At 52.7% G+C, this 27,601-nt stretch overlaps 1 protein-coding gene across 1 annotated transcript in view; it reads right to left on the reverse strand.

The window, feature by feature from the left end:
• Positions 1 to 297: 297 nt before the first annotated feature.
• LOC146855939 (sodium-coupled monocarboxylate transporter 1-like) overlaps positions 298 to 27,601 on the reverse strand; it is a 363,001-nt gene continuing 335,697 nt past the window's right edge. Inside the window, exon 15 of the mRNA XM_085650685.1 lies at positions 298 to 595. Within this exon, the coding sequence (XP_085506811.1) occupies positions 398 to 595 (198 nt within the window). The 3' untranslated portion in view covers positions 298 to 397. The remainder of the gene's footprint in view (positions 596 to 27,601) is intronic.

Here is a 27,601-nt window from a genome sequence, read left to right on the forward strand (position 1 = left end):
ACCGAACATCCCTTATGTTAGTCCGGTTTGATATCTTTGCTCGCTTGCCAAGTCAAACTTACCCCCACCCTTTACGCTCCACCACTCTGAAAAGTCGCCAGCTGCCACTGATTATGAGATGTTTTGAGACATCCATCACTGATGCCCCTTTTGAGATTTAGGGGCATTGAAGTGCGTTTACATCCGCAGCCATCATGGGTTGGCCTTTTCCATGTTTATTCAATTGCAGGAAGCTACAATTAATAGATTAAATAGAGAGATGTGTACAAAGTCAACAATTGTGCAATAAGATTTATTTCATGGTATATTTCAAAATAAGTGTCATGGTGTGCTCATATATATTTCTAATAAAATAAGACATATCTATAGTTTTTTTTAGATTTGGCGCATTACTACTTCAGGATGCTTTATCACATGGATTTTCAGAGAAAGGAGGAATAACATGATCGTGAACTTGCATATCGTCATGAACACTGTATGTCTTTCCTTTTTCTGCAAATTGTATTTTATCATGGTGAAAGGCTGCGTTATCACTTCCGTAGTCCTCCTTCTCATCTGAATTTGGCGACAGATCTAAATCTTCAGTTTTGTTTTTCTAGAGAGGAAATAACATAGCCGTCAATCAGTGACTGATAAATAAAAAACTCTTGAAGAATATTACAAGCATGCTTTCTAAACACATGAAAGTAGCATGATAAATCAATATATTTATGTGTTTCACACAATTACAATTCTGTCTTCATGAAGCTATACCAGCGCAGGTGGTATTTAGGTATGTTTTGTAAATGCGTACCTATATGAAAGTTTGCCCTACATTTAGCCATGCTCACTGGGAAGTAGGTGGCAAGACCACTGCTAACAGTTAGAGTAGGGAGCACAGATCCAGCAAGGGTAGGGTTGTATGTAACCTTTTGGGTGAAGGAGAGACTTCAGAGAGGTAGAATTAGGAGAGACATGCATGCATGTCAAGATTTTGAAAACATGAGAGATTTTAAAATGAAGGGATAATAGGCCCTCTGGCTTCAGCTGATGAGATACTATCCCCAAGGTTTAGTTAGTATGCAGGGGAATGCCAGAAGCGAAAGGCGTGAAGAGGCTGGAAAGAGAAATAAGCAAGTAGGGAAAAGGGGGAAAGCAGCTAAGATAATGCAGCACATTATCATTGTTGGGGGACAAAATATACACAAACTGGGACTAACCAAAATTAAGGGGTAATAGTAACAGAACACAGGTTATCATGGCGATGACACATAGGTGCCGATCACGATCCGGTAAAAACCGGGTACGAACCGTCGGACGGAGCATAATCTCCGTCCGACGCGTACCCGGTCGTCAATTCATACAAACAAGGAATTACGATTCGCACGGGTACACCATCACAGTACGATTCGTAAAAAAGCCCGACCGAACAAAAAAACCCTACCAATGCCATCCGGGAAAGCGCCGACCTGACGTCGGGACGCTCGCAGCCAGCCATTCACGACCCAGGAATTACGATTCGCACCGACGTCATCCCGCACAGTGAATATTTTCCGGCACCCAAAAACTGCCGGGAAATCAGGACGACGCGAACAAGGACCACCAGTACGCGACGGACAGACAGGACGACGCGAACAAGGAGGACCAGTACGCGACGGACACACAGGACGACGCGACCAAGGAGGACCCGTACGCGACAGGACGACGCAATCAAGGAGGACCCGTACGCGACAGGACGACGCGATCAAGGAGTACCAGTACGCGACGGACAGACATGGACCCGAACCTACGAGTCATCCCTGCCCTCATAGCAGTCCACCTCCTCTACAGGTTACGACGCAGACGCCGCAGAAGGTCAGAATAACTAAGGGAGGGGGGAAAGTGGGGTGGGGTGGGGGTGGCAGGACCAGGGCAGGCCACAAAACAACCACATAAGTCACACACCACACATGGCCTGGACATACCTGACTCCCATGCCCTGGTCACCACGAGGGGGTGGGGGCGTGTCCTGATAAGCCAGCGACCGCCACAATGGAAGTCCGTCACCACGCGAACCGGCAACACAACCAGACAGGTACGTCCCGTACCCACGCCTGAAAAGCGTGGGTACGAGTCGTACCACGCCCACACACGTCACCCCAACAATGGCGGGACGGATCGCACCCACGTGGCAAAGGCCTGGGTACGGGCCGCACAAGCATCACATAGCGTGGGGACGTATATTTACGGACCCTACCCCCACCCCGTATGCAAGGAGCGTACCCCCCACCCCAACAGTGAAAGTACGACCCGTACCCCCACCCGCGTATGCATGGAGCGTACCCCCACCCCAACAGTGTAAGTACGACCCGTACCCTCACCCGCGTATGCAAGGAGCGTACCCCCCACCCCAACAGTGTAAGTACGACCCGTACCCCCACCCGCGTATGCATGGAGCGTACCCCGCACCCCAACAGTGTAAGTACGACCCATACCCCCACCCGCGTATGCATGGAGCGTACCCCCCATGCCAACAGTGTAAGTACGACCCGTACCCCCACCCGCGTATGCATGGAGCGTACCCCCCATGCCAACAGTGTAAGTACGACTCGAACCCTCACCCGCGGACGTACGGACCGTACCCCCACCCCCACCAGTGTAAGTACGACTCCTACCCCCACCCGCGTATGCATGGAGCGTACCCCCACCCCAACAGTGTAAGTACGACCCGTACCCTCACCCGCGTATGCAAGGAGCGTACCCCCCACCCCAACAGTGTAAGTACGACCCGTACCCCCACCCGCGTATGCATGGAGCGTACCCCCCACCCCAACAGTGTAAGTACGACCCGTACCCCCACCCGCGTATGCATGGAGCGTACCCCCCATGCCAACAGTGTAAGTACGACCCGTACCCCCACCCGCGTATGCATGGAGCGTACCCCCCATGCCAACAGTGTAAGTACGACTCGAACCCTCACCCGCGGACGTACGGACCGTACCCCCACCCCCACCAGTGTAAGTACGACTCCTACCCCCACCCGCGTATGCATGGAGCGTACCCCCACCCCAACAGTGTAAGTACGACCCGTACCCTCACCCGCGTATGCAAGGAGCGTACCCCCCACCCCAACAGTGTAAGTACGACCCGTACCCCCACCCGCGTATGCATGGAGCGTACCCCCCACCCCAACAGTGTAAGTACGACCCGTACCCCCACCCGCGTATGCATGGAGCGTACCCCCCATGCCAACAGTGTAAGTACGACCCGTACCCCCACCCGCGTATGCATGGAGCGTACCCCCATGCCAACAGTGTAAGTACGACTCGAACCCTCACCCGCGGACGTACGGACCGTACCCCCACCCCCACCAGTGTAAGTACGACTCCTACCCCCACCCGCGGACTCACGGACCGTACCCCCACCCCAACAGTGTAAGTACGACCCGTACCCTCACCCGCGTATGCAAGGAGCGTACCCCCCACCCCAACAGTGTAAGTACGACCCGTACCCCCACCCGCGTATGCATGGAGCGTACCCCCCACCCCAACAGTGTAAGTACGACCCGTACCCCCACCCGCGTATGCATGGAGCGTACCCCCCATGCCAACAGTGTAAGTACGACCCGTACCCCCACCCGCGTATGCATGGAGCGTACCCCCCATGCCAACAGTGTAAGTACGACTCGAACCCTCACCCGCGGACGTACGGACCGTACCCCCACCCCCACCAGTGAAAGTACGACTCCTACCCCCACCCGCGGACTCACGGACCGTACCCCCACCCCAACAGTGTAAGTACGACCCGTACCCTCACCCGCGTATGCAAGGAGCGTACCCCCCACCCCAACAGTGTAAGTACGACCCGTACCCTCACCCGCGTATGCAAGGAGCGTACCCCACACCCCAACAGTGTAAGTACGACCCGTACCCTCACCCGCGTATGCATGGAGCGTACCCCCACCACACCAGTGTAAGTAGACTCGTACCCTCACCTCGAATGCATTGAGCGTACCCCCACCGTGTATGTTCCAAGCGTACATATCCTGAAATCGGAGGTGTGTGTGCAGAGTCCACCCAGCAGTGCCCTGAGACAGGAGGGGTGGGTGTGGAGTCCTCCCAGCAGTGCCCTGAGACAGGAGGGGTGGGTGTGGAGTCCTCCCAGCAGTGCCCTGAGCCAGGAGGGGTGTGTGCAGAGTCCACCCAGCAGTGCCCTGAGACAGGAGGGGTGGGTGTGGAGTCCTCCCAGCAGTGCCCAGAGACAGGAGGGGTGGGTGTGGAGTCCTCCCAGCAGTGCCCTGAGACAGGAGGGGTGTGTGCCTATCACTCCCAGCAGTGCCCTGAGACAGGAGGGGTGGGTGCCTATCACTCCCAGCAGTGCCCTGAGACAGGAGGGGTGTGTGCAGAGTCCTCCCAGCAGTGCCCAGAGACAGGAGGGGTGGGTGCCTATCACTCCCAGCAGTGCCCTGAGCCAGGAGGGGTGGGTGTGGAGTCCTCCCAGCAGTGCCCTGAGACAGGAGGGGTGGGTGCCTATCACTCCCAGCAGTGCCCTGAGACAGGAGGGGTGTAACACATGTGTGTGAGGCCAGAATTATCCACATGCATACTGCCTACAAGGGAACATGTCCCCATGAACTCATGTCAACAGACTCCACACACAAGTACAGTGATCACCAAGGATGCCACGATTGTTGCAGGTGGAGACATGGCCCTGCATGCATGGCCAAAGTAGAAGGGCTCCGTCACACACACAGCTCATGTAGACACAGCTCTGCGCTAAACATTGGGAACACCCTGCAGGGAAGAAAGCTGGGTACACAGAGGAAGGAATACACCCTGGGACAAGTTCACCATGCAGTAACTGCTTACATGAACAAAGAAAGTTAGCCAACACCTTGTGATGGCACACAGATCCCAGGGTCCCACCAATGAGCAGCACACTACTACATATCCCACACACCCAAACCCTTAAACACCACCCAAAACCATGTAGCAGCCCCACCAACACCAATACCAGCATAGCAGTAGTGTGATAATGAAAACAAAATTATGCTTTATTCAGCATGAGCACAATGTCCGTGGATCGCAGGCAGTTCAATATTCACAAAGCCCATAGGGCAGTCAATGATTCTCAGCTGGATGGGGGACACAGTGGGATGCGTGTCCCCTACCTTGCCTGCACAGTCAAATGGCATCGTCTTCCACACTGGTGAGGGCATCAGGGGGGGGGGGAAGCAACAGGCACCGCAGGGACATCAGGGCAAAGGGGCGGCGTTGTGGGTGCAGGGATGGAGGACTCCACCACAGGGGGTGGGTCAGTGCCAAAGGCGGAGGCCAGGATGGCACTACACACCTTTGCAAGGTCCTCCAGGGAGTCCCCTGCACCCGAAGGGACCTCAGGCCCCAAGGAGGGGGGGGGGGTCAGAGGGATGGGTCGCAGCGCCACCGGTGGAGGGTGGAGACAGGGGGGGAGACTCAACCACCCTGACCGAGGACTTCCTTGACCGCTTGCGTGGTGGTGTAACTGTGGGGCTCAGGGACAGAGCGGCCATGAAGGAGTCCTTGGGGGAGATGTGGCCAGGAGAGCTGAGGGGAGGGGATTTGGAGAGAGTGGACTGGGTGGAATGCGGACTCCCACTATGGCTGCGTGTCACACGTTTGCCCCCCGACCCAGTGGGTGTGCCTACCTCACACTGTGTGTGCGTGTCAGGAGGAGTGCGGTGGACCTTCCCTGCTGGTGTGGTGCCCGTGTCTGTTGATGTGGGTGCATGCCGACGTCTGGGTGTACGTGGGACAGGCATGGGAGTGGGAAGTGTGGATGGGGCAGGGGTAGGTGGGGGGAGGTCGCGCTGCAGGAGACCCACTGCTGCAGTCAGTGTGGAGTCTATGGACCTCAGCAAGTTGCGTTGGTCAGCCTGCGATGAATGAATGCCCTCCAAGAATGCCTCGATGTTGGTGAGGGTTTTGCCGTGGGCATGGAGGACATTAAGGATCGCAGCCTGACCAACCTGCAGTTGCCGCTGGATGTCCACAGACTCTGCATTGGCGGCAGCAGTGGAGACAGGGGCAGGGGGTGCGGTGCCTGGCAGGAAGGAGACATGCTGTGACCGGGCACGCTGGGAAGGGACACGAGCAAGTGGGAGGCGGCTGATGGGAACTGAGGGGGCGGTGCGAGGTGTTGTTCCGCTGTCAGCTGCTGGTGCAGCCACCGCCCACTCGGAGACATCCTCCTCGGACCTGTCAGCTTCGTATTCTGACGTGCCAGTCGACAGGTCCTCGGCCGCACTATCCTCCACCTCTGTCCCACTCGATGTGCCAGCCCCGATGTCACGGCTGGCACTGGTGCTCGGTCCCTCCGCCTTGCCTGTGTCCATGTCTCCCTCTGTGTCCCCCGACGATGCTGTGGGCAGGGTGGAAAAACAGAAATTAATCAGACAGCTGTACACATCAGTCACATGAGTCCAATCTACATAGGTAACATTGCATAGCCTGAAAAGGAAGATCCCTGACATCTACTAAACAAGGTACCGATGTAGGGCATGAAACACACAGTTGGTTGAGCCACCATGCCACTGCAACACCATGGAGAGCATGAGACAATAGCTCAAGACAGGAAACGTAGTCTGACATAGCACCCAGGCCCTGGGGACAATCCAGCACTGCATCTGCACCACACAGCGTCGGTGAAAATACCGATGACCAGGGACCATATCCACGAACTTGAGACACATGCTGCATAGGTAATGCTGGAAACATGCCCAACATGACTCGGTCACTGCACCTTGCGTGTGTGTCCAGACAAACATCACACACTGCCCAGACCCAGCAAGTAGAAATCAGGATTTTACATATAGGCATTGCCCGCCCCAACCAACCCCTACACGAGGCAAATTGTTGAGACACAGGTGGCACCAACATCTCATAGTCTGGGTGATAAACACAGGGGCAGGCAAAATGCAAGATTGGACGCCAAACAGCCAAGGTGCACCTGTACAAATAATGAGGTACCAGTGCCCATCCTCAGATGAGTATAACAAGACACACAGGCACTGCCAACTGTGAGTATGAAGAAGGACAATCAGGTCAGGCTGCACAGTGGACACCTGTACAAAATAGCACGTCTATATACATGGTGCCAGGGGACAATGGCACAGAGCACAACCTACGCTGTAGACACTGAGAGTGTCCACGTTTATGATGACACACACCACTGAGGAAAAGGTGCTCCAGGGGACAGTAGTGGCCACGCAACCACATGCTACTGAATGGTAATGACTGCAACACACGCCACCATCCCTGCACTATGCGTATCGCACACTCATGCACATCATGTCACAGGCCACTACATAGGACATGCGCGCAGTAAGGCATGACACATGAGAGACCAACTCCCATTTCTGGAGTCAGCATCAGTGCCAACTGACATGGAACCCACATGCAGTGCACTTGACAGGGCACAGCCAAGGTCCAAAAAGCTGTTACACACCACCCCCACACATGATGCTACAGGCATTGTTCTCGTGGACAAAGCACCAGCCTACATTACCTTGTGAAGGAGTGACCACACACAGACCAGGGAACACATTGCAAGGAGGGGAAGGGTGGCAGGGGCGCAGCGCTATACTGGGGCAAACAGGATCTGCACAGCACCTTTAAACCCTGCCAGTGAATTAATGCTACCGTGCCCTTACAAATGCCGGTGACACACAACAAACGCACATGTACCTACCCCCTTCCGGCTGCTGCATCGCCTGTAAGCGCCTCTCCAGGTCTGGAAAGACCACCGGCAGCACACGCCTGTGGAGGTGGCTCAGACGGCGGCGGCCGCGGTTCTTGTGGCTCTCAGGTGAGTCCCCCAGCAGGAGCCGTGCAATCCTCCGCATCCAGCAGCGGATATCCTGCCAGCGTTTCCTCACCTGGGGCAGGCTCCGCCTCCAACCATCCACACCCCTCACGGCACTGACGGCGGTCAGCCAGATCTGCTCCTTGGCAGTGGCGCCTACCTGTGAGGAAGAACAAGTGACACCACATCAATACACCAGCCACATGTCACAGAGAGACATATGAGAACAAATTAGCTGTTTACAACAAGGCATGTCATGCAGCCAACGCATTGCACCTTTGTCATAGGGACATCATCCCCTGGTGAGGGAAAAAGCTGTACGTGCCATAGTGGGTACACAGGTGGAATGATGGCAATGTCACAATCAGTGATCAAGGCTCACACTGTGCATCACACCCACCCCTCCTGTCTCAGGGCACTGCTGGGAGTGATAGGCACCCACCCCTCCTGTCTCAGGGCACTGCTGGGAGGACTCCACACCCACCCCTCCTGTCTCAGGGCACTGCTGGGAGGACTCCACACCCACCCCTCCTGTCTCAGGGCACTGCTGGGAGTGATAGGCACCCACCCCTCCTGTCTCAGGGCACTGCTGGGAGTGATAGGCACCCACCCCTCCTGTCTCAGGGCACTGCTGGGAGGACTCCACACCCACCCCTCCTGTCTCAGGGCACTGCTGGGAGGACTCCACACCCACCCCTCCTGTCTCAGGGCACTGCTGGGAGGACTCCACACCCACCCCTCCTGTCTCAGGGCACTGCTGGGAGGACTCCACACCCACCCCTCCTGTCTCAGGGCACTGCTGGGAGACATCAGGCTTCCCCCCCCTGGGACCCCCCCTACAGTACATGGCATGTGTGTCACACCAGGACACAATGCCAGAAGTCACAGTCACAACATAGGGACAGTCTGTGCCAGTGGCCTATGCACTCACCTGATACCCTGGTCGCCCATACAGCATGGAGTACTGTGGGAGGATCACATCCAGCAGAGCCATGTTCTCCTCCAGGGTGAATGGCTGTGTCCTCTCCACATCCCTTGACATGGTTCCAGGGAATCAGTAGCAGCAGCTGGGTCGACGAATGCAAAGATGTGCAGGCAAGTACTCCCTCATGGGACCTGGCTGCCTTATATCTGCCTTTCTGCCCTGTCTCATGCACAGGAGTACAGAGTGATTGGTCACTCACATTTGCATCCTATGTTTCCACCAATCCCTTCAAACCTAGAAGTCTGTGGGTTCTCTATCGGTTTCATTCTCCTGCATGATGTCAGACCCACAAACACATTGCAACAATGTAGAAGAATTCCAACTGACTTCTGCTGTGCACCTTCCAGAACAATTTCGGATTTTGAACTTGGTCTCCATGACAACCAGCATGCATGTAGACCTCAATACTTGTCCCCTATGTAATTTGGAGCATCACACACAGGTACGGTGCGTTTCGGGGCCCTAGGGCACCCCAAATGCGTTGCAACGGCCCGTACACGCATGCCTACGTTCACTATCAGTATGGGTGTCCTCGCGTATGCGTATTCGTAGTGGTACGGCCCGTACACACGCATCTACGCTCACTATCACTATGGGTCTGCACGCGTATGCGTACTCGTAGTGGTACGGACCGTACACACGCATCTACGCTCACTATCACTATGGGTCTGCACGCGTATGCGTACTCGTAGTGGTACGGCCCGTACACACGCATGTCCGCTCACTATCACTACGAGTACGCATACGCGTGCAGACCCATAGTGATAGTGAGCGTAGATGCGTGTGTACGGTCCGTACCACTACGAGTACGCATACGCGTGCAGACCCATAGTGATAGTGAACGTAGATGCGTGTGTACGGTCCGTACCACTACGAGTACGCATACGCGTGCAGACCCATAGTGATAGTGAGCGTAGATGCGTGTGTATGGTCCGTACCACTACGAGTACGCATACGCGTGCAGACCCATAGTGATAGTGAGCGTAGATGCGTGTGTACGGTCCGTACCACTACGAGTACGCATACGCGTGCAGACCCATAGTGATAGTGAACGTAGATGCGTGTGTACGGTCCGTACCACTACGAGTACGCATACGCGTGCAGACCCATAGTGATAGTGAACGTAGATGCGTGTGTACGGTCCGTACCACTACGAGTACGCATACGCGTGCAGACCCATAGTGACAGTGAGCGTAGATGCGTGTGTACGGCCCTTACCACTACGAGTACGCATACGCAAGGACACACATTGTGACAGGGCCGTACACACGCATCTACGCTCACTATCACTATGGGTCTGCACGCGTATGCGTACTCGTAGTGGTACGGACCGTACAAATGCCTGTACGCTCGCCATCACGATGGGTACACATACGGCAGCACTCCCACAGTGATTTGGGAACGTACACAGGCCCTCTTAGCAGCAGTACGGCGGTTTTTACACATCACAGTGGTGATAGGCGACACACAGGTAGGAATAGGGCGGACATACTTGTCCATGGATGGACATACTTGTCCATGGATGGACATACTTGTCCAGGAATGGACATCAAGGCATCGTCTGTGCATTACTACATGTGTGGGGCACAGGTGTGACAGGCTGTGATGTGGAACATGACTCCTGAGTGGAGAAGGCACCAGTTGTATGATGAGATGTGTATAGGTGTACTGTGTGACGGTGCAATGTGTGCCAGCCATGCCCTTGACTCCTTTGACATGTGTGCATGTCGGACTGCACACTTGGGGTAAGCGTCACTGGCATGGCACGGACACCAACACACGGAAGTGTCCCATGATGCCCGGTACAGGGGTTATGACACCTGACTTGTCACTACCCACAGTGCACAATGTGACTATGTCATTTATGTGTGGGGGATTTACATCAGGTTGATGTTGTAGCACCCTCATAAGCTGCAGCCGTAGCAGCAACCAACATGTGTCTGTGTGTAGATTGTCATTGCACACTGTTCCGCACACCATGCCACATGTGGTATCGGATGTGAGGTGCACATGTATGCATGGGACACGGAGTAGCGTGACAAGGCCATGTCTGCATCCTCACAAGGAATGTGTGGTGAGTCATGACATGTGCACCTTCATGGCAAGGTGTGTGGGCTGTCCTAGTGTAATGTCATGTGACCTGTGGCTCCAGTGTTCCGCGACCAGTCTCTGCAATCGGCATCCTACTTCTGCTGATGTGTGGGTGTATGTCACTCCTGTCTTGCGTCTGGCTGTTCACTTGCACTGGGACACAGCTATTCCCATGGCGTGGCATGGGGAGGTTCTCAATCTCCGTGTGTAGCTGGGTCTTGGAAGGAGTGCCACCTTGCATCCATACATGTGCTGGCCATGTAGCACATACCTGACTCCCTATGTAGCATGTGTGTATTGCCAGATTAACATGTGCTCAGTAGACATGAGTTGTTGTCGTGGTGCACTCACTCTTCCTTGTCACTTCCAAATTACTGCAGAGCGCCGCCTCTTGCCCGAATAATTCCAGACTTGGCTGCCATGCAGGAGAATGACAGCATCCGGCTCTACCGCTTCACCCAACCGTTGATTCTGGAGTTGACGGCGAGACTGGCACCACACCTGCAACCGCTGCACAGGTATCCTACGGCACTGACACCCCAGCTGAAGGTAATGGCTGCCCTACATTTTCTTGCCACGGGTACCTTTCAAAATACCATAGCTCATGTTGGTGGCATGTCCCAGAGCATGTTCAGCGGTGTGCTGCATGATTTCTTGGAGGCCATGTTGATTCACCTGGATGACTTCATCAAGTTCCCAACCCCTGAACAGATGACTGAGGTCAAGCGTGGATTCTATGCCCTGGGAGGGATGCCCCATGTCATAGGGTCCATAGATGGGACACATGTAGCTTTGGTACCACCACACGCACGGGAGGTGGCGTACCGCAATCGGAAGCACTACCACTCCATCAATGCCCTTGTGGTGTGTCTCTCCAACATGGTGATTTCACATGTCTGTGCTCGTTTTCCAGGATCAGCACACGATGCCTACATCATGAGGCGTAGCGGGATGCCTGATATGATGATGCAGCTGCGCAACGAACGGGCATGTGTTGTAGGTGGGTACAGTCTGTCTGTCTTCTATTCTGTATCGCCTACCAGCACGACCACTTCACCACTTCTAACGATGACCATGTGCTTCCCATGTCGGGGACGCTGGCTATCCCAACATGCCATGGCTGATCACACCTCTCCGCAACCCCATCACGCCGGCACAGCTCCGCTACAACACCGCCCATGGCCAGACAAGGCGAGTGATAGAGAGGACGTTTGGCATGCTGAAGAGCCGATTCCGGTGCCTCCACAAGACCGGCGGTGCACTCCCTTATGCCCCGGCAAAGGTCTGCAAGATATTCATGGTCTGCTGCATGCTGCACAACATGGCAGTTGAAAGAGCTGTGCCACTCATCCTGAATCAACATGACGAGGACCATCCACCCGTGGAGGACGAAGGGCTTGGCAATGGGGCTAGTGATGTGGAGGATGTGGAGCCGCAAGAGGACATCCGGACTCGGCTCATACGCGACTTCTTTGCTTAGTGGTGAGTACCAGTGTCTGAGTGTGCACGCATTGGTCCCCGTGTGGCATGCGTTGTGATGTGTGTCTCCACCTGCATGTATGGCACGTGACTCAGAGGTGTGTGTGGGTGTGTCACTGGAGTGATGGTGCCAGTGATGGTAGTATTTCCCCAGTCATTATAATGACCTAGCATGTTGTCATCCATACATGTGTCGAGTAAATGCACATGCAAGTGGCTGTGCATTTTTGTGGCTGACTTCTTGTGTGTCTCTCTTCCCCAGGTACCTGCACATGCCGTCTGCTGGTTGCATTGTTGTGGCACTGCTATTCATCATGGACATGACATCGTGGGCTGACTCAGCGTTACAGGCACGGACACGTTTGGAAGTCTCCATGGGGTAAGGCATGCATCTGGGGTGTATTGGGTGTGGCAGTTGTTCACGATGTATGCACACTGCCCCTGTCGATGTGTTGTTCCTCTGCAGCCATGTCGCATCCCCATGGGACACAACATGCAGCTGTGTACACCTGAATAGATGGTCTGCCTGGTTGACAGGCATCAGTGATGGGATAGGGGATTGTGATGATGGCATCAATGTGTGTGACACTGCCCTTGGCCACATACGGTTAGCATTGGCTGGACATGGTGTGGGACTTCGACATCAGCGGATCTATGGTGTATGGCAGGCTCTCCGTGTGCAGCTGTGGGTATTTAGCTGTTACCCGACGCTTGTGTGCCACTTCCATGGCAAACACGCATGTGTGCTGCAGAAGGGGGGTGCCAGTGTTGGACCCACATGTTACTCCACATGATGTGTTCATGTGTACTTCGAGTGGCCTCTGCAATCCCGAATACATGTCTAATAAAGGTGTCCCTATGCCTCCAAGGTGCCTCTTCTCAGTCAATGCTGGTGTGTTGCCACGGTGCATCCTGCATGTCTGGCATGGTATTCCCTGATTGTTGCTATGTGTCAATGTGTCGAGTTGCAAGATGCAAGCTGTGTGTGTGGGCTGAGACTGTGTATTGGGCATGATGTCAATGACTGTGTTGGTATTGTGACATGTGCCATCCCCATGCATCCAACGTTGGCCAGGCGCCCATTCTCGGCATCCACCGGACTCCGGCTTGCAGGACATGGTTCTGCCACCTGTGTACACATGCCTGGGTGCCCCCCAGGACACTGGACTGGATCCCTGACCACTGCGCATGACAGTTGCTGTACTCAATGTGTGTGTCAGCACGGTTGTTCGGCAACCCCCTTAGCTGGTTGGGCCCATCACGGGTGTGTATGGTGCTCCATGTCTGTCTTGCCTAATACACTGTGACCCATGTGTCCTGTGCCAGACTCAGGCCCCAGGGTGTGGATGGTTGAAGACAAAAGATGACTCAGGCATGTTTTGACTTTACAAGACACATGTTAGTTAATAATGCTACCAGCAGGCATCTACTCATCATAGTGTGATTTATTAGTGGGGGGGGGGCAAAGTAAGGGTCTTTCCGGGATGTTTGAATCCAAAGTTCAGTAGGGGAGTTGGGGTCCTTGCCATTGGAAATCCTCAGAGTCCATGCCACAGTCTTTGTCAACATTGGTCAGCCAGTGACCAGCAGGGCCATGTGGCAGAGAATGTCTCTTGATGCTATGATGCTGTTGCTCCAGTGGGCCAGGTGCCAGGCCAGGTGTCCTGGGAGATGGTGATGTAGCAGCCACCCTCACGGTCCTTTCCGTGGACGACCCGGCCTCCTGCGGGGAACCTCACCAGCAGGCCGTGACGACGTCTGGGATGCTCCGTCGGATGTTTCCTCCTCCTCCTCCTGATCCCTCCCTGTGGGTGGTGATGTTCTCCGCCTTCTGGCACAGGGAGGGTCGGCCATGGTGTCGGCCATCCGACGGAGTGTAGCGTGAATCCCCTGGAATGCCGTCACTTGCTCAGCCTGTCTGTCCTCCATCCTCCGTTGGTGTACCAGTAGACAGGCAATTAGCTCCGCATGTTGCTGGGCCTGCTGGGCCTTGATCCCCTCGAGGACGGACACAACCTGGGCCATGCCCGTGGTGTCCTGCCGGTATGAGTCCAGGATGTTACGGACATGGGAAAATACCGGATCCCCAGCCAACTGGTCAGGCTCGCGCCTCCGCCGTCCTCCACTCCCACCACCCCTGCCCACTTGCACCTGGCCTGCACTTGTGGGCACATGGGGTCTCCGGAACCCCTGAGGGGTGGCATTGGCGTTGTCGCCTGCCTCCTCCTGGGTGCCCGGGACACCGTGTCCCTCCTGGCGAGCCTGGCTGCATTGTGGTGTTGGGGCAGGGATCCTGGGTGTCTCCTGGGATGTGGCAGGAGTGGGGGTGGTGGTTGGCACAGTTGTACCTGACGCAGGTGCTGCAGGTGGTTGGACACCAGAGGGGCCAGGTTGGTCGGGGTCGTCCGCAGAGTGGTGAGAGTGGTCGCTGCCGGTGGGATCGGGCTCCTGCAGATCCAGGTCCTGTGAGTGTTCCCCCCCAGTGTTGGGGGGTGCACCACGACGTTGACCTGTGTGTGAGAGAGACAATGTTAATTTTTGTCCATGCAACATCCATGTTTCATCATTTTCACAGTTGGCACATTTCCTCTTGGAATTAGGATTGGTCTTGCATTCCACTCACAGTGCACTTGTGCATGGGTGTGTCCCTTGGGCACCACTTTGGCCCCTTTAACTATGTGTGGCACAGTCTTACTTGCTGCGTCAAGTGTGACTGCAGTCAGCAGTGGAGTGGGCAGGTCTGGCGAGCCATGCACTGTACATGTGCATATGGAGTGGATCCACACACTTATATGATCCAGGTAGCTGTCCTTGTGCTCGTGAACAGGTTGTGACATGGCCATGTGTTTTGCCATGGTGAAGAGGGGGGCTTCTGGCACTGGCCACCCTTGTCTACATGCACGCAGTCTACCTGCTGACGAGCAGACATTCACACACGCAACACGGCTGATTGGCTCTCCCTGTGTCTCGCTCCCTCTGTGTCCCCCTCTCCCTCCCTCTCTGTCCCCCTCTCCCTCCATCTCTGTCCCCCTCTCCCTCCCTCTCTGTCCCCCTCTCCCTCCCTCTCAGTCCCCCTCTCCCTCCCTCCGTGTGTCAGCCTCCTCCCTCTGTCCATCTCCCTCCCTCTCTGTCCCCCTCTCCCTCCATCTCTGTCCCCCTCTCCCTCCATCTCTGTCCCCCTCTCCCTCCATCTCTGTCCCCCTCTCCCTCCCTCTCTGTCCCCCTCTCCCTCCATCTCTGTCCCCCTCTCCCTCCATCTCTGTCCCCCTCTCCCTCCCTCTCTGTCCCCCTCTCCCTCCATCTCTGTCCCCCTCTCCCTCCCTCTCTGTCCCCCTCTCCCTCCCTCTCAGTCCCCCTCTCCCTCCCTCCGTGTGTCAGCCTCCTCCCTCTGTCCGTCTCCCTCCCTCTCTGTCCCCCTCTCCCTCCATCTCTGTCCCCCTCTCCCTCCATCTCTGTCCCCCTCTCCCTCCCTCTCTGTCCCCCTCTCCCTCCATCTCTGTCCCCCTCTCCCTCCATCTCTGTCCCCCTCTCCCTCCCTCTCTGTCCCCCTCTCCCTCCCTCTCAGTCCCCCTCTCCCTCCTTCCGTGTGTCAGCCTCCTCCCTCTGTCCGTCTCCCTCCCTCTCTGTCCCCCTCTCCCTCCATCTCTGTCCCCCTCTCCCTCCATCTCTGTCCCCCTCTCCCTCCCTCCGTGTGTCAGCCTCCTCCCTCTGTCCGTCTCCCTCCATCTCTGTCCCCCTCTCCCTCCCTCTCTGTCCCCCTCTCCCTCCCTCTCAGTCCCCCTCTCCCTCCCTCCGTGTGTCAGCCTCCTCCCTCTGTCCGTCTCCCTCCCTCTCTGTCCCCCTCTCCCTCCCTCCGTGTGTCACCCTCTGTCACCTCTGCCCAGCTTCCTGGGCACACACTGTTAGCAGATCTTTGAGTGGCCCTTGGATTGTTGATGTGAGTTTGTTTCTGATCTCCAGGCACCCATTGGGTGTAGTGTCTGTGCGCTGCTGCTGTGGTGGTGTGTGCTGCCACTCGTTCACAATGTTGGCTGTTCATTAGCTGCTGTCATGTGCAAAACAGTGCCTTCACCCCCATGTGTTGATGCAAGGCGTCCGCCATTTGCTGGCAAGTCATTCCTGTGTTGGGACACACTGTTTGTCTGGCTGTGACCTAGGCCATATGGGTAGAGTGAATTGTTGTCTGCTTCTGAGTTGCACTATGTGCTTTTTTGGGCCCAGCCTGCCGCCATCCGGGTTACCGTGTCATGTGTTGTTGTCTTCTGTGGCCTGTGACTTGCCATTGTCCAGCTGGGTGCATGGGGCATGGTGGCAGCAGTGGCATGTGCGTGCTCATGGAGTGTGGTTGAGTCATGCGATGGCTTGTGGTGCTTGCGTGCCTGTTGGTGATTTTGGTTGTGGATGCCGTTCCCCCCTTGTGAGGTGCGTTGTTTGTGTACTCACCCGGGTCTCGGAGTCCCTCTAATCCTTCGACTGCCTCCACCGGCAGTATGGCCATCACCCTCTCCTCCCAGGGATGGTAGTGTACGGGTCTGCGGGAGGGCCCTCCTCCGGTGGCGTTGGCCTGGTCGTGTTCATCCTGCCTCTTGGCTCGGACCCTCCTCCGCAGATCGTACCACCTGTTCTGGCATTCCTGCTTGGTCCGTCTGGTGTCCGCAACAGCATTCACAGCATCGACGATGGTCTGCCACATGGCAGTTTTTGCTGCCAGGCTGGTGCTTCTGACCAATGTTCCAAAGATCTGTGGCTCGACTCTGAGGATTTGATCAACAAGGACCTCAAATTCTCGGTTACTGAACTTTGGATTCTTGGTGGTGGGCATGGTGAGGGGTGTGGGTGGGGATGGTGGGGGGGGGTGTGGATGTTGGGGGTGTGTGGATGGTTGTGTGTGTGTGTGTGTGAATGTGATGAGGGGGTGTTTGTGAGGGTGGTTGTGTGAAGGTGTGCAAGTGTAAGATGTGGTGTAGCTTGTAGTGTGGTTCTGTGGTGTCTGGCAGCAGTGAGTCTGTTGCAAAGGCTCATGGTTTGTGTGTGTGGGCCCTTTTTATTGGTCCATTGGTGGGTGTGGCTGTGTTTGAATCTTGGGTGGGTTGGTTATAAGGAGTGGTGGTGTATTTGGCCTCTGTTTGTTTTTGGCAGTTGCAGGTCAGTGAATGTGTTGTTTTAGTGGTTGTTGGACATGTTTAGTGGCTTTGTGCCATTCGAATGGTGTATTCTTGTGTTGTTTTGTTTTGTCCTGGTTGTGTACGTGCGTTTTGAGCGTGTGTACGGTGTGTACATGGGCCATTTGGTTGTACGGTGCTGTCCTTGTGTGTGGGTTGGTACGACTCGTACATGCGGTGGTGATGTTGGGGCCTGGGGTGCGCTCCGTACTTAGGAGGTTGTGTTGGGGGTAGGACCGGAACGTACTGGGGTGGGGGTAGGACTGGAACGTACTGGGGTGTACATAGACGGTGGTACGACACGTACTGGGGTGGGGGTAGGACTGGAACGTACTGGGGTGTACATTGACGGTGGTACGACACGTACTGGGGTGGGGGTAGGACTGGAACGTACTGGGGTGTACATTGACGATGGTACGACACGTACTGGGGTGGGGGTAGGACTGGAACGTACTGGGGTGTACATAGACGGTGGTACGACACGTACTGGGGTGGGGGTAGGACTGGAACGTACTGGGGTGTAGGTACACGGGGGTATAACATGTACTGGGGTGGGGGTAGGACTGGAACGTACTGGGGTGTACATAGACGGTGGTACGACACGTACTGGGGTGGGGGTAGGACTGGAACGTACTGGGGTGTACATTGACGGTGGTACGACACGTACTGGGGTGGGGGTAGGACTGGAACGTACTGGGGTGTACATTGACGGTGGTACGACACGTACTGGGGTGGGGGTAGGACTGGAACGTACTGGGGTGAACATTGACGATGGTACGACACGTACTGGGGTGGGGGTAGGACTGGAACATACTGGGGTGTACATAGACGGTGGTACGACACGTACTGGGGTGGGGGTAGGACTGGAACGTACTGGGGTGTAGGTACACGGGGGTATGACACGTACTGGGGTGGGGGTAGGACCGGAACGTACTGTGGTGTACATAGACGGTGGTACGACACGTACTGGGGTGGGGGTAGGACTGGAACGTACTGGGGTGTACATTGACGGTGGTACGACACGTACTGGGGTGGGGGTAGGACTGGAACGTACTGGGGTGTACATTGACGATGGTACGACACGTACTGGGGTGGGGGTGGGGCTCGAACGTACTGGGGTGTACATAGACGGTGGTACGACACGTACTGGGGTGGGGGTGGGGCTCGAACGTACTGGGGTGTACATAGACGGTGGTACGACACGTACTGGGGTGGGGGTAGGACTGGAACGTACTGGGGTGTAGGTACACGGGGGTATGACATGTACTGGGGTGGGGGTAGGACCGGAACGTACTGGGGTGTAGGTACACGGGGGGTATGACACGTACTGGGGTGGGGGTGGAGCTCGAACGTACTGGGGTGTACATAGACGGTGGTACGACACGTACTGGGGTGGGGGTAGGACCGGAACGTACTGGGGTGTAGGTACACGGGGGTATGACACGTACTGGGGTGGGGGTAGGACCGGAACGTACTGTGGTGTACATAGACGGTGGTACGACACGTACTGGGGTGGGGGTAGGACTGGAACGTACTGGGGTGTACATTGACGGTGGTACGACACGTACTGGGGTGGGGGTAGGACTGGAACGTACTGGGGTGTACATTGACGATGGTACGACACGTACGGGGGTGGGGCTCGAACGTACTGGGGTGTACATAGACGGTGGTACGACACGTACTGGGGTGGGGGTGGGGCTCGAACGTACTGGGGTGTACATAGACGGTGGTACGACACGTACTGGGGTGGGGGTAGGACTGGAACGTACTGGGGTGTAGGTACACGGGGGTATGACACGTACTGGGGTGGGGGTAGGACCGGAACGTACTGGGGTGTAGGTACACGGGGGTATGACACGTACTGGGGTGGGGGTGGGGCTCGAACGTACTGGGGTGTACATAGACGGTGGTACGACACTTACTGGGGTGGGGGTAGGACCGGAACGTACTGGGGTGTAGGTACATGGGGGGTATGACACGTACTGGGGTGGGGGTGGGGCTCGAACGTACTGGGGTGTACATAGACGGTGGTACGACACGTACTGGGGTGGGGGTACGACTGGAACGTACTGGGGTGTAGGTACACGGGGGTATGACACGTACTGGGGTGGGGGTGGGGCTCGAACGTACTGGGGTGTACATAGACGGTGGTACGACACGTACTGGGGTGGGGGTACGACTGGAACGTACTGGGGTGTAGGTACACGGGGGTATGACACGTACTGGGGTGGGGCTCGAACGTACTGGGGTGTACATAGACGGTGGTACGACACATACTGGGGTGGGGGTACGACTGGAACGTACTGGGGTGTAGGTACACGGGGGGTATGACACGTACTGGGGTGGGGGTGGGGCTCGAACGTACTGGGGTGTACATAGACGGTGGTACGACACGTACTGGGGTGGGGGTACGACTGGAACGTACTGGGGTGTAGGTACACAGGGGGTATGACATGTACTGGGGTGGGGGTGGGGCTCGAACGTACTGGGGTGTACATAGACGGTGGTACGACACGTACTGGGGTGGGGGTAGGACTGGAATGTACTGGGGTGTACATAGACGGTGGTACGACACGTACTGGGGTGGGGGTAGGACTGGAACGTACTGGGGTGTACATTGACGGTGGTACGACATGTACTGGGGTGGGGGTACGACTGGAACGTACTGGGGTGTACATAGACGGTGGTACGACACGTACTGGGGTGGGGGTACACGGGGGTACGACACGTACTGGGGTGGGGGTACGACTGGAACGTACTGGGGTGTACATAGACGGTGGGACGACACGTACTGGGGTGTGGGTACACGGGGGTATGACACGTACAGGTGTGGGGGTAGGACTCGGACGTACTGGGGTGTACCTAGACGGGTGGGGGTGTACATACACGGGGGGTACGTGTCGGACGTACGGGGGCTGGGGGGAGTGTTGGGCGCGTATGCGGGCACATGTCTCCATGGTTGCTGTAGGAGTTCGGTGCGGACGGTGTTTTTTCCATACGGTTGTGAGTTCGGACGCACGGGATGGATCGTGATTCCTCGGTCGGACTTGACTTTTCACGTTTGTACGGTAAATCGTCCGAGGACGTATCGGACACATTTTCCGACCCGAGGACGTGTGGGGAAATATTCCCAATGCGGTTCGTATGGACTTTTTACCATGCGAATCGTGATTGCCAGTTCGTACTGCACTTGTACAATTCGTAGGGTAAAAAGACCGGATACGAGTCGCACGGGGGAATTTTTTACCGGATCGTGATCGGCACCTATAGTCTTGGCGCCAATGTGGCATGCTGAGTTCTTTTGCAGACATACTGTTTTGTGTGGAAACTCTTCCCACAGACTCACATCCTCAGTGTTCTTTGGAGAATCAGCAGCCTTACACAGCCTGTCCCTACTCCAAGCTTGGACATTCTCCAGGTTTACAACATTCTTCTTTACCTTTACATTTAAATGGGTTCCAATGCAAATTTGGAAGATCTGTATTGATGTGACACCTCTTTTAACAAAAGCTCACTTGTCCATTCCCCATTGCATCTGTTTTACACATTTCATTTACTTTGTAGTTATCTTGATTCTTCTCTTCACTCTTTCAGATGTGTTTCCTATCTAATGCTGTCCACTTATATCCAGTTAACCAGTTTGGGGAGATCTTGGCACCTCTTTCCCTACCTTGCATGGAGTGTTGAGCATAGTGCCATATACCCATAACAGTTAATTGAGTGCTTTCTTTCCAGAAACACCATTCACCCTCGTCAACTGTAAGTACTCTTTAAGCATTCAGTTTGCAGCTGCCCATTTGACTGTGAGGAAAACAGGAAAGTCCTAAGCTGTTTTATAGATAATTCATTCACCTTTCATATATTATAAAGTTAGTTACACCTTGTTTTCAGTGATACATATGTCAGGAATTCCTTCATCCGTGAACATATACTTCAAGAAACGTGCTAACAGATTTGTGGTGGTCTTAATTACTACTCAAGTAACTGCCCTTCATGTGCGGTAATATGTCAAACAAGCATTGGCATAGTCAATAGGTCTCGCTTTTGGGACCTTATAAGTGTTTAGCCAGAGCTATTGGCTTTGCCGATGTTTTTAAGCTATGTTGCAGAGAAGTGTGGGTGCTGTGGAGCATGCTAAAAAGTTATAACAAAAAAGTGTTATAAGCATTTTTGTTACCTTATATATAACTAATAATAAGACATTATTGTCTAGGCGAGACCTAAAGCATTTGCAATGCAATCGGTCTCGTATTTGTGAAAGTTAGAGCGATTGGCGTGGTAAAATATATTGTTTTTTTACTACAAGAGTCTAGAGAACTCAGAATGAGGATTTACCACTGGGAAGAGAGAGACAGCCGCAACACTGCCTAGATGACTTAGAATGAGGAATTACCACTGGGACGACAGAAGCAGCTGCAGCACTGTCTAGAGAACTTAGAATGAGAAATTACCGATGACACCATAGAAACAGGTAGCAGCAGTGTCTATAGGACTTAGAATGAGGAATTACCCACTGAACCAGTGAGGCAGCTAACAGCACTGTCTAGAGGACTTAGAATGGAGAATTGCTGACAGGATCAAAGAAGCAAGTGCAGCACTGCCTATAGCTCTGAAAATGTGGGAACTACAGATGGGACTAAAGAAGCAGCTGCAGCACGGTCTAGAGGACTTAGAATGAGGAATTACTGACGGAACCAGAGAAGCACCTAGCAGCACTTCCTAGAGAACTAAGAATAAGGAATTACCACTGTGATGAGAGACACAGCACTGCCAAGAGGATTTAGAATGAGGGAGTTACTGATGGAACCAGAGAAGCAGCTCTGTCTAGAGGACTAGAATGAGGAATTGCTAACAGGACCAGAGAAGCAGGTAGCAGCACTGCCTAGAGTACTTAGAATGCGGAATTACCACAGGGAACAGAGACATAACTGCAGCACTGAGTAGAGCACTTAAAATGTGGGAATTACCGACAGGACAGAGAAGCAGCTGCAGCACTTTCTAGAGGACTAAGAATGTGAGAAATTCTGCAAATGTTTTGCCACCTAAGGCAAGAAAAAGACATTTGGATCATGTCTATAATACAGTTAAGATGCAAGAAAATGTATTCACTGACAAAAAGGTGTGTATGGTATTTTGGAGCACTAGGAAAGTCATTGCTCCTTTCAAAGCTTACGCAGACTAATTCAACTTGTACCGGATAAAACACTTAAAAGCATAAACTGGCATAAACCAAAAGGGTTTTACAGAATGATGTAATGCAAGGCTTTTACATTTCACTATATGAAACAACTCACCTTCTGAAAGTTCAAAAGTAAATAATGCCCAGGATTCAATAGTTACTCAGATATGAAAATGGGATTTCGAAGTGGTTGAAACCACATGTAAGTCAATGTCAAGGGCGAGAAACAAGTGTTCTAAAACACCGCGTCTACCTTTTCCCCAAATACATGACAATGTGTTCCAGTGAGACCCAGCAGTTAACAACCAGAGGTGGGACATGACAATCATTGCTCACTGATTGAGTCATCTATCAAGGCCAACCTCCATGCCTGGGTGCAGTGATTTCAGTCAGTCACTATCCGTAGACAATTATATTATTCTCCTCATTGGGGTGCAGTGACTCAGGCAGGGTTCTCCGAGATGCCGCTCACTCACTCCTACACGGAGGAATCCATTTCATGGACCCAAATGTCTTATGGATTTAATAAATAAGGAATTGCAGGAGTGCCGTCATACTCTCTTACATGCCATCACACCCATCCCATCTGGACAGGGTCAATCCTACTTTGGACTTTGTGAACTTCCGAGCAGTCAAGTCCAGCTCGGTACTAAGCCACCAGCTTAGTTGACCCAAAAAGAAAATTAAATTAAAGATCCTACTTGGTGATGGGAAAGCAAGCGTAAAAGCCCAAGAGGCGCAATCTGCTGCCTTGATAAATAGTGCAGGGCATTAGCCTCCTTTTCGAGTTTGCTTCCATTGAACGCATCTTTCACATACAGGCTAGTGCCACGTTACTTCAATAACAAACTTGCTACCATTGTTGGGATTTAAACCTCACTCAGTTTTAAGCACAGATTGATTCACAAAAGACATATCTAGATACTAAAGAACGAATGTCTATTTTAATTGCTGCTCAGCTTCTGCTTCTTGCCCGGCATTTTGGTGTTTCCCACCAGAGCCACCCCACTCTCAGACATGTTCATCTTCCTAGACTGCTGACAACCAATGGAGGCCCTGCGGTGTCTGTCACAAAAGCAGTCTATTGACAGAGAAATAAGACAAGAAAAACGAAAGATTGCCAGGTTGCAAAAAATATAGTGTCCATACAGAACCTGGTTCAGACCAGGGGCTGCTCTTCACTGGGGGGCTTCAGGGGAGCACTGAAGGGGGCTGGTTTATAGGCCAGACATATAGACTGTGGAAACCGCCATCTTAGGAGAGAAGAGCTGCTGCTGCCTTTCGCTGGCCCCACTGCCTCCGCTTGTCCGTCAGCAACATAGGCAACACGGACAACAGGGGCGGGGGGAGCAAAGGCAACACACCGGATAACTGTGCCCTCACGCACGGAGTTTAGAGCAGCAAAATAAATATAGTAAAGGGATACAAGTGTGGTGAAAAACAGTAGTATAATGTAAAAGGGATTGCGTGGAGGAAACAACCTATGCAGGAGCTCACGTGCAAGCAATTGACATCCAACATGCGCACATTAATGAGTACGTGTCAGAGAAGCATCAAGAAATGTCACTGGACCACTCAACTTAAAAAACAGTGCACCGAACAAACGATTAAATAAATAAAAAAGAAAGGGCACACATAAGAGGGCAGTCTCCAGGAAAGTAAAAACACACCCAAAGGCGGGACAAAGACCAGCGTTTCACCAATAAAATGAAAGCATTTTAGAACGGCAAATGAAACATCAAATGGAAAGCGGCAGGTGGAGTCTAACCCCAAAGAGGGATTACAGCATTCCTTGCAGAGCACTGCATGCACGCTGCCTCCAGGCTCGACCTAATAAGGACACAATTCTAAACTATTTTTACACAGCTTACAGGCCCTTTCTTGATCAAGTACCAGCTTACTATAGGCTTTATCTGACACACTGACTGGTAGCAATAGGGGTTTTACGCACCACTTTGACTTTATCACTGGCAGCAAAACTTATTATGCATGATCAAAAAAAGAATCATCCCTGGCAATCAAAAGTGTGACTTCTGTTAGATTCCTCCTTGGGTGTTTCTCATGGGCCAGATCAGCAGTTTAGTCTTTCAATGGTTCATGGCACAGTGCTTAATAAATTAGTGCCAGGGCTTTCACCAGAAGGTCACTTCACCTTGCACCGCACATTGCTCCTGATATACTGTCAATAACAGAAACAGCACAACTACTAACAATCACACTCCTAGAAATGCGACCATTCGGACTATTTCTGGCCCCCAAAAGATATAAGAATGGCTTGGGCAGCAGGCAATAATAATTTTTATTGTATATTGAAGTAATAAATAACTGTTGTTGTGGTCATCTCTAAATTAGCCAGACAGAGCTACCTTGTAGCAGACTGTCATAAGCACTAGTATTGACAATTAAGTGTTGGAACCACTGGCTCAAATTAAGCACTGTGATGGGGTACTAACGTCTGTGGTTGGAGAGCCTGTATTACTTAGTCTCAGTTCATTTCTCACATACAAACACAGTTGAAGGCTCAGTGGTTCATCTGTTGTTTTTTTCAGGCCAACCAATTAGGACCCATTCTTTTAACACTCTTGAATTGCTGCCTCCTTCCTCAATAGCTTTCCGCTCATTCTCACCAATGACTCCAACAACAACCTCTTTATTAGCTATTCCTAGCTATCACTGATAGCAAAAGGTGTACATAAATGGCAGTCCACTTCAAGATTCGTAATTCCAGGCTGATATTGTATTCTAACCAGAGTAACCATCTTTGGGGTGGTTCATTACGTCCCTTTTGTATTGAAAGTAAACACTAACTGTGATTCATACGCACCAAAATCTTTAAAATGGCATATGTCCCAGTAGCAAACTTAGGATTTGCTTTCCCCTACAGAATAATTCTATTTTGCCACATTCAAAGCTCTGGAGGCAAAGGTGATTGTGTTTTGCCTGTCCCTCACCACTCGTGTTAGGGTTGCCCCCAGCACTTTGTTACGAGTGCTCATGGTCGATATGCTTAGTGTTGTCAGACCTCTTTAATGTAATGCAAATTTCTGGTTTACCTTTATAAAAGCTTCTTGGCAATTGACAAGATAAAGTGAACATCCATTTTTAGAAGAAACATCATAGTTTTCACAAGGCGAGCAAATCCTCCTACACATTTTAAGAAGTACTCAGCTAAGCTTTTCTCAGGGTTGGGTCTTATGCCATCATTGGATAGTGTATGGCTTCAGTGCGTCACTCACCACACTCCAGTTGACATAGTTATCACTCATTCAACACAGACCTGGTCTCCCATCCTGAGAACATTGCACATTTGAGGCCGTCCTCAATTGTCTGCATGATGCAATGGAAAACAGGGCCAAATGTACAAACACATTTTCCAATTGACACAAAATGGGTAAAACCCTTTTATACATATGGCCCTCAGTTTTCTGTTATCCCAATAGAACAATTTTAACAGTTGTTCAGTCCTTTCAAATCTGTATTATGCCAACTCCTAACTTTCTGGTATGCCGGGTCTGGTCTTGGAAAGCAGCCCACAATGATGTGGACTAGTAAGAGCCGCTTTGTGTGTGGGCGAGCTGAGCTCAAGCCCAAAGTGTCTAGGTTCACAGCAGTGTGCACAGAGCTGACCTAGTGTACTACTTTATTAAGTTTATCTGATTTAGGCAGCTTGTGCCTGTTGATTCTTTTCTGGCACTCCATTGTCTTGTTCCTGTCTCCCTCTGTTTCCTCTTTTCCCCACCCTCCTTCCTTGTTCCTGTCATCTCACCCCTTCGGAGAACGACCTTCACACTGCGTTATGTTTACATCGCGGGCATTACAACGCAAGTCGTTACAATGACTTGCGCTTGATGGCGCTCTAAGCTAAGGAATAGTATGATTTACTATTCCAACACCTTCCCTACTGTAACATATGCTGGAGTTGGAAAAGTAAATCATACTATTCCTAAGTCCAGCGCTCTCCAGCGCAAGTCGTTGTAACGACTTGCGTTGTAACGAACGTGAAGTAAAACACTTCATTGTGAATGTATGCGTTGTAACGTCATACATTCCACCCCTTCACCTGGCCACTGACCTTCAATTTGGCCCTGATGTATGACACTCGAGAATGGTATAGATGATTCAGGTGAGGGGAAGGAGCGGTAAATGTGTGCTTACAGGCAGCCAGTGCTATGAGATACCCAACAAGGACCCCACATGTGAACACAAAAAGGCACCCCACGGAGATGACCTGGAGCAGCAAGCTGGAGAGGATGGCCAGGAGGACCAAAAGGGTCTGCCAAATTTGGTTTTGCCATGGGCACTATCTGAGAAAAGGCCGACCCTGACTAGTTTCTAGCTCAAGAAGATCACATCACATCGCTCCAATACTGCTCTCTCTGTAATGGAATGGCTTGGAATGGACACCAGAAAGGTATCATGTCTGGACTATATAATTCACAGGGCTTTATACAGCAGTACTGCATTCTACATGACCCACAAATTACCCATCGCAGGAGCCACCCATTAACTCCAAAGTGCAGAATCTTTCTCCCTGGAAATCCCCTCTGGGAAAAAACCAATAATTATGAAGCACGCTTTTTGGGGGGTTCTCTCAAGCTATAGAATTGCGACTATATGTCTATCAAGACATCATATGACATTTTCAAAAAAGATCTTCTTTTTCAATGCCACATCAAGATATGTCCAGGTGACTATCATCCTTCAATCAATGGTCAATGATTAGAAGGCCTTGAGCTAATAGGAGACCTCTTTTAGATGTCACGCACATGATTTTAGTCCATAATATCTCTCACTATTACATCTTTAACCTACATTTAGGGTTATTATGAGTTGGTTAGCCCTCTAGTTTAATTATAACTACAAGACTATTAGTTACCCTGAGGGAAAGCATATTTGTGATCTAAA

Source organism: Triturus cristatus, chromosome 4_1 (genome assembly GCF_964204655.1).
Source record: "Triturus cristatus chromosome 4_1, aTriCri1.1, whole genome shotgun sequence".
Classification (NCBI taxonomy): Eukaryota; Metazoa; Chordata; class Amphibia; order Caudata; family Salamandridae; genus Triturus; species Triturus cristatus.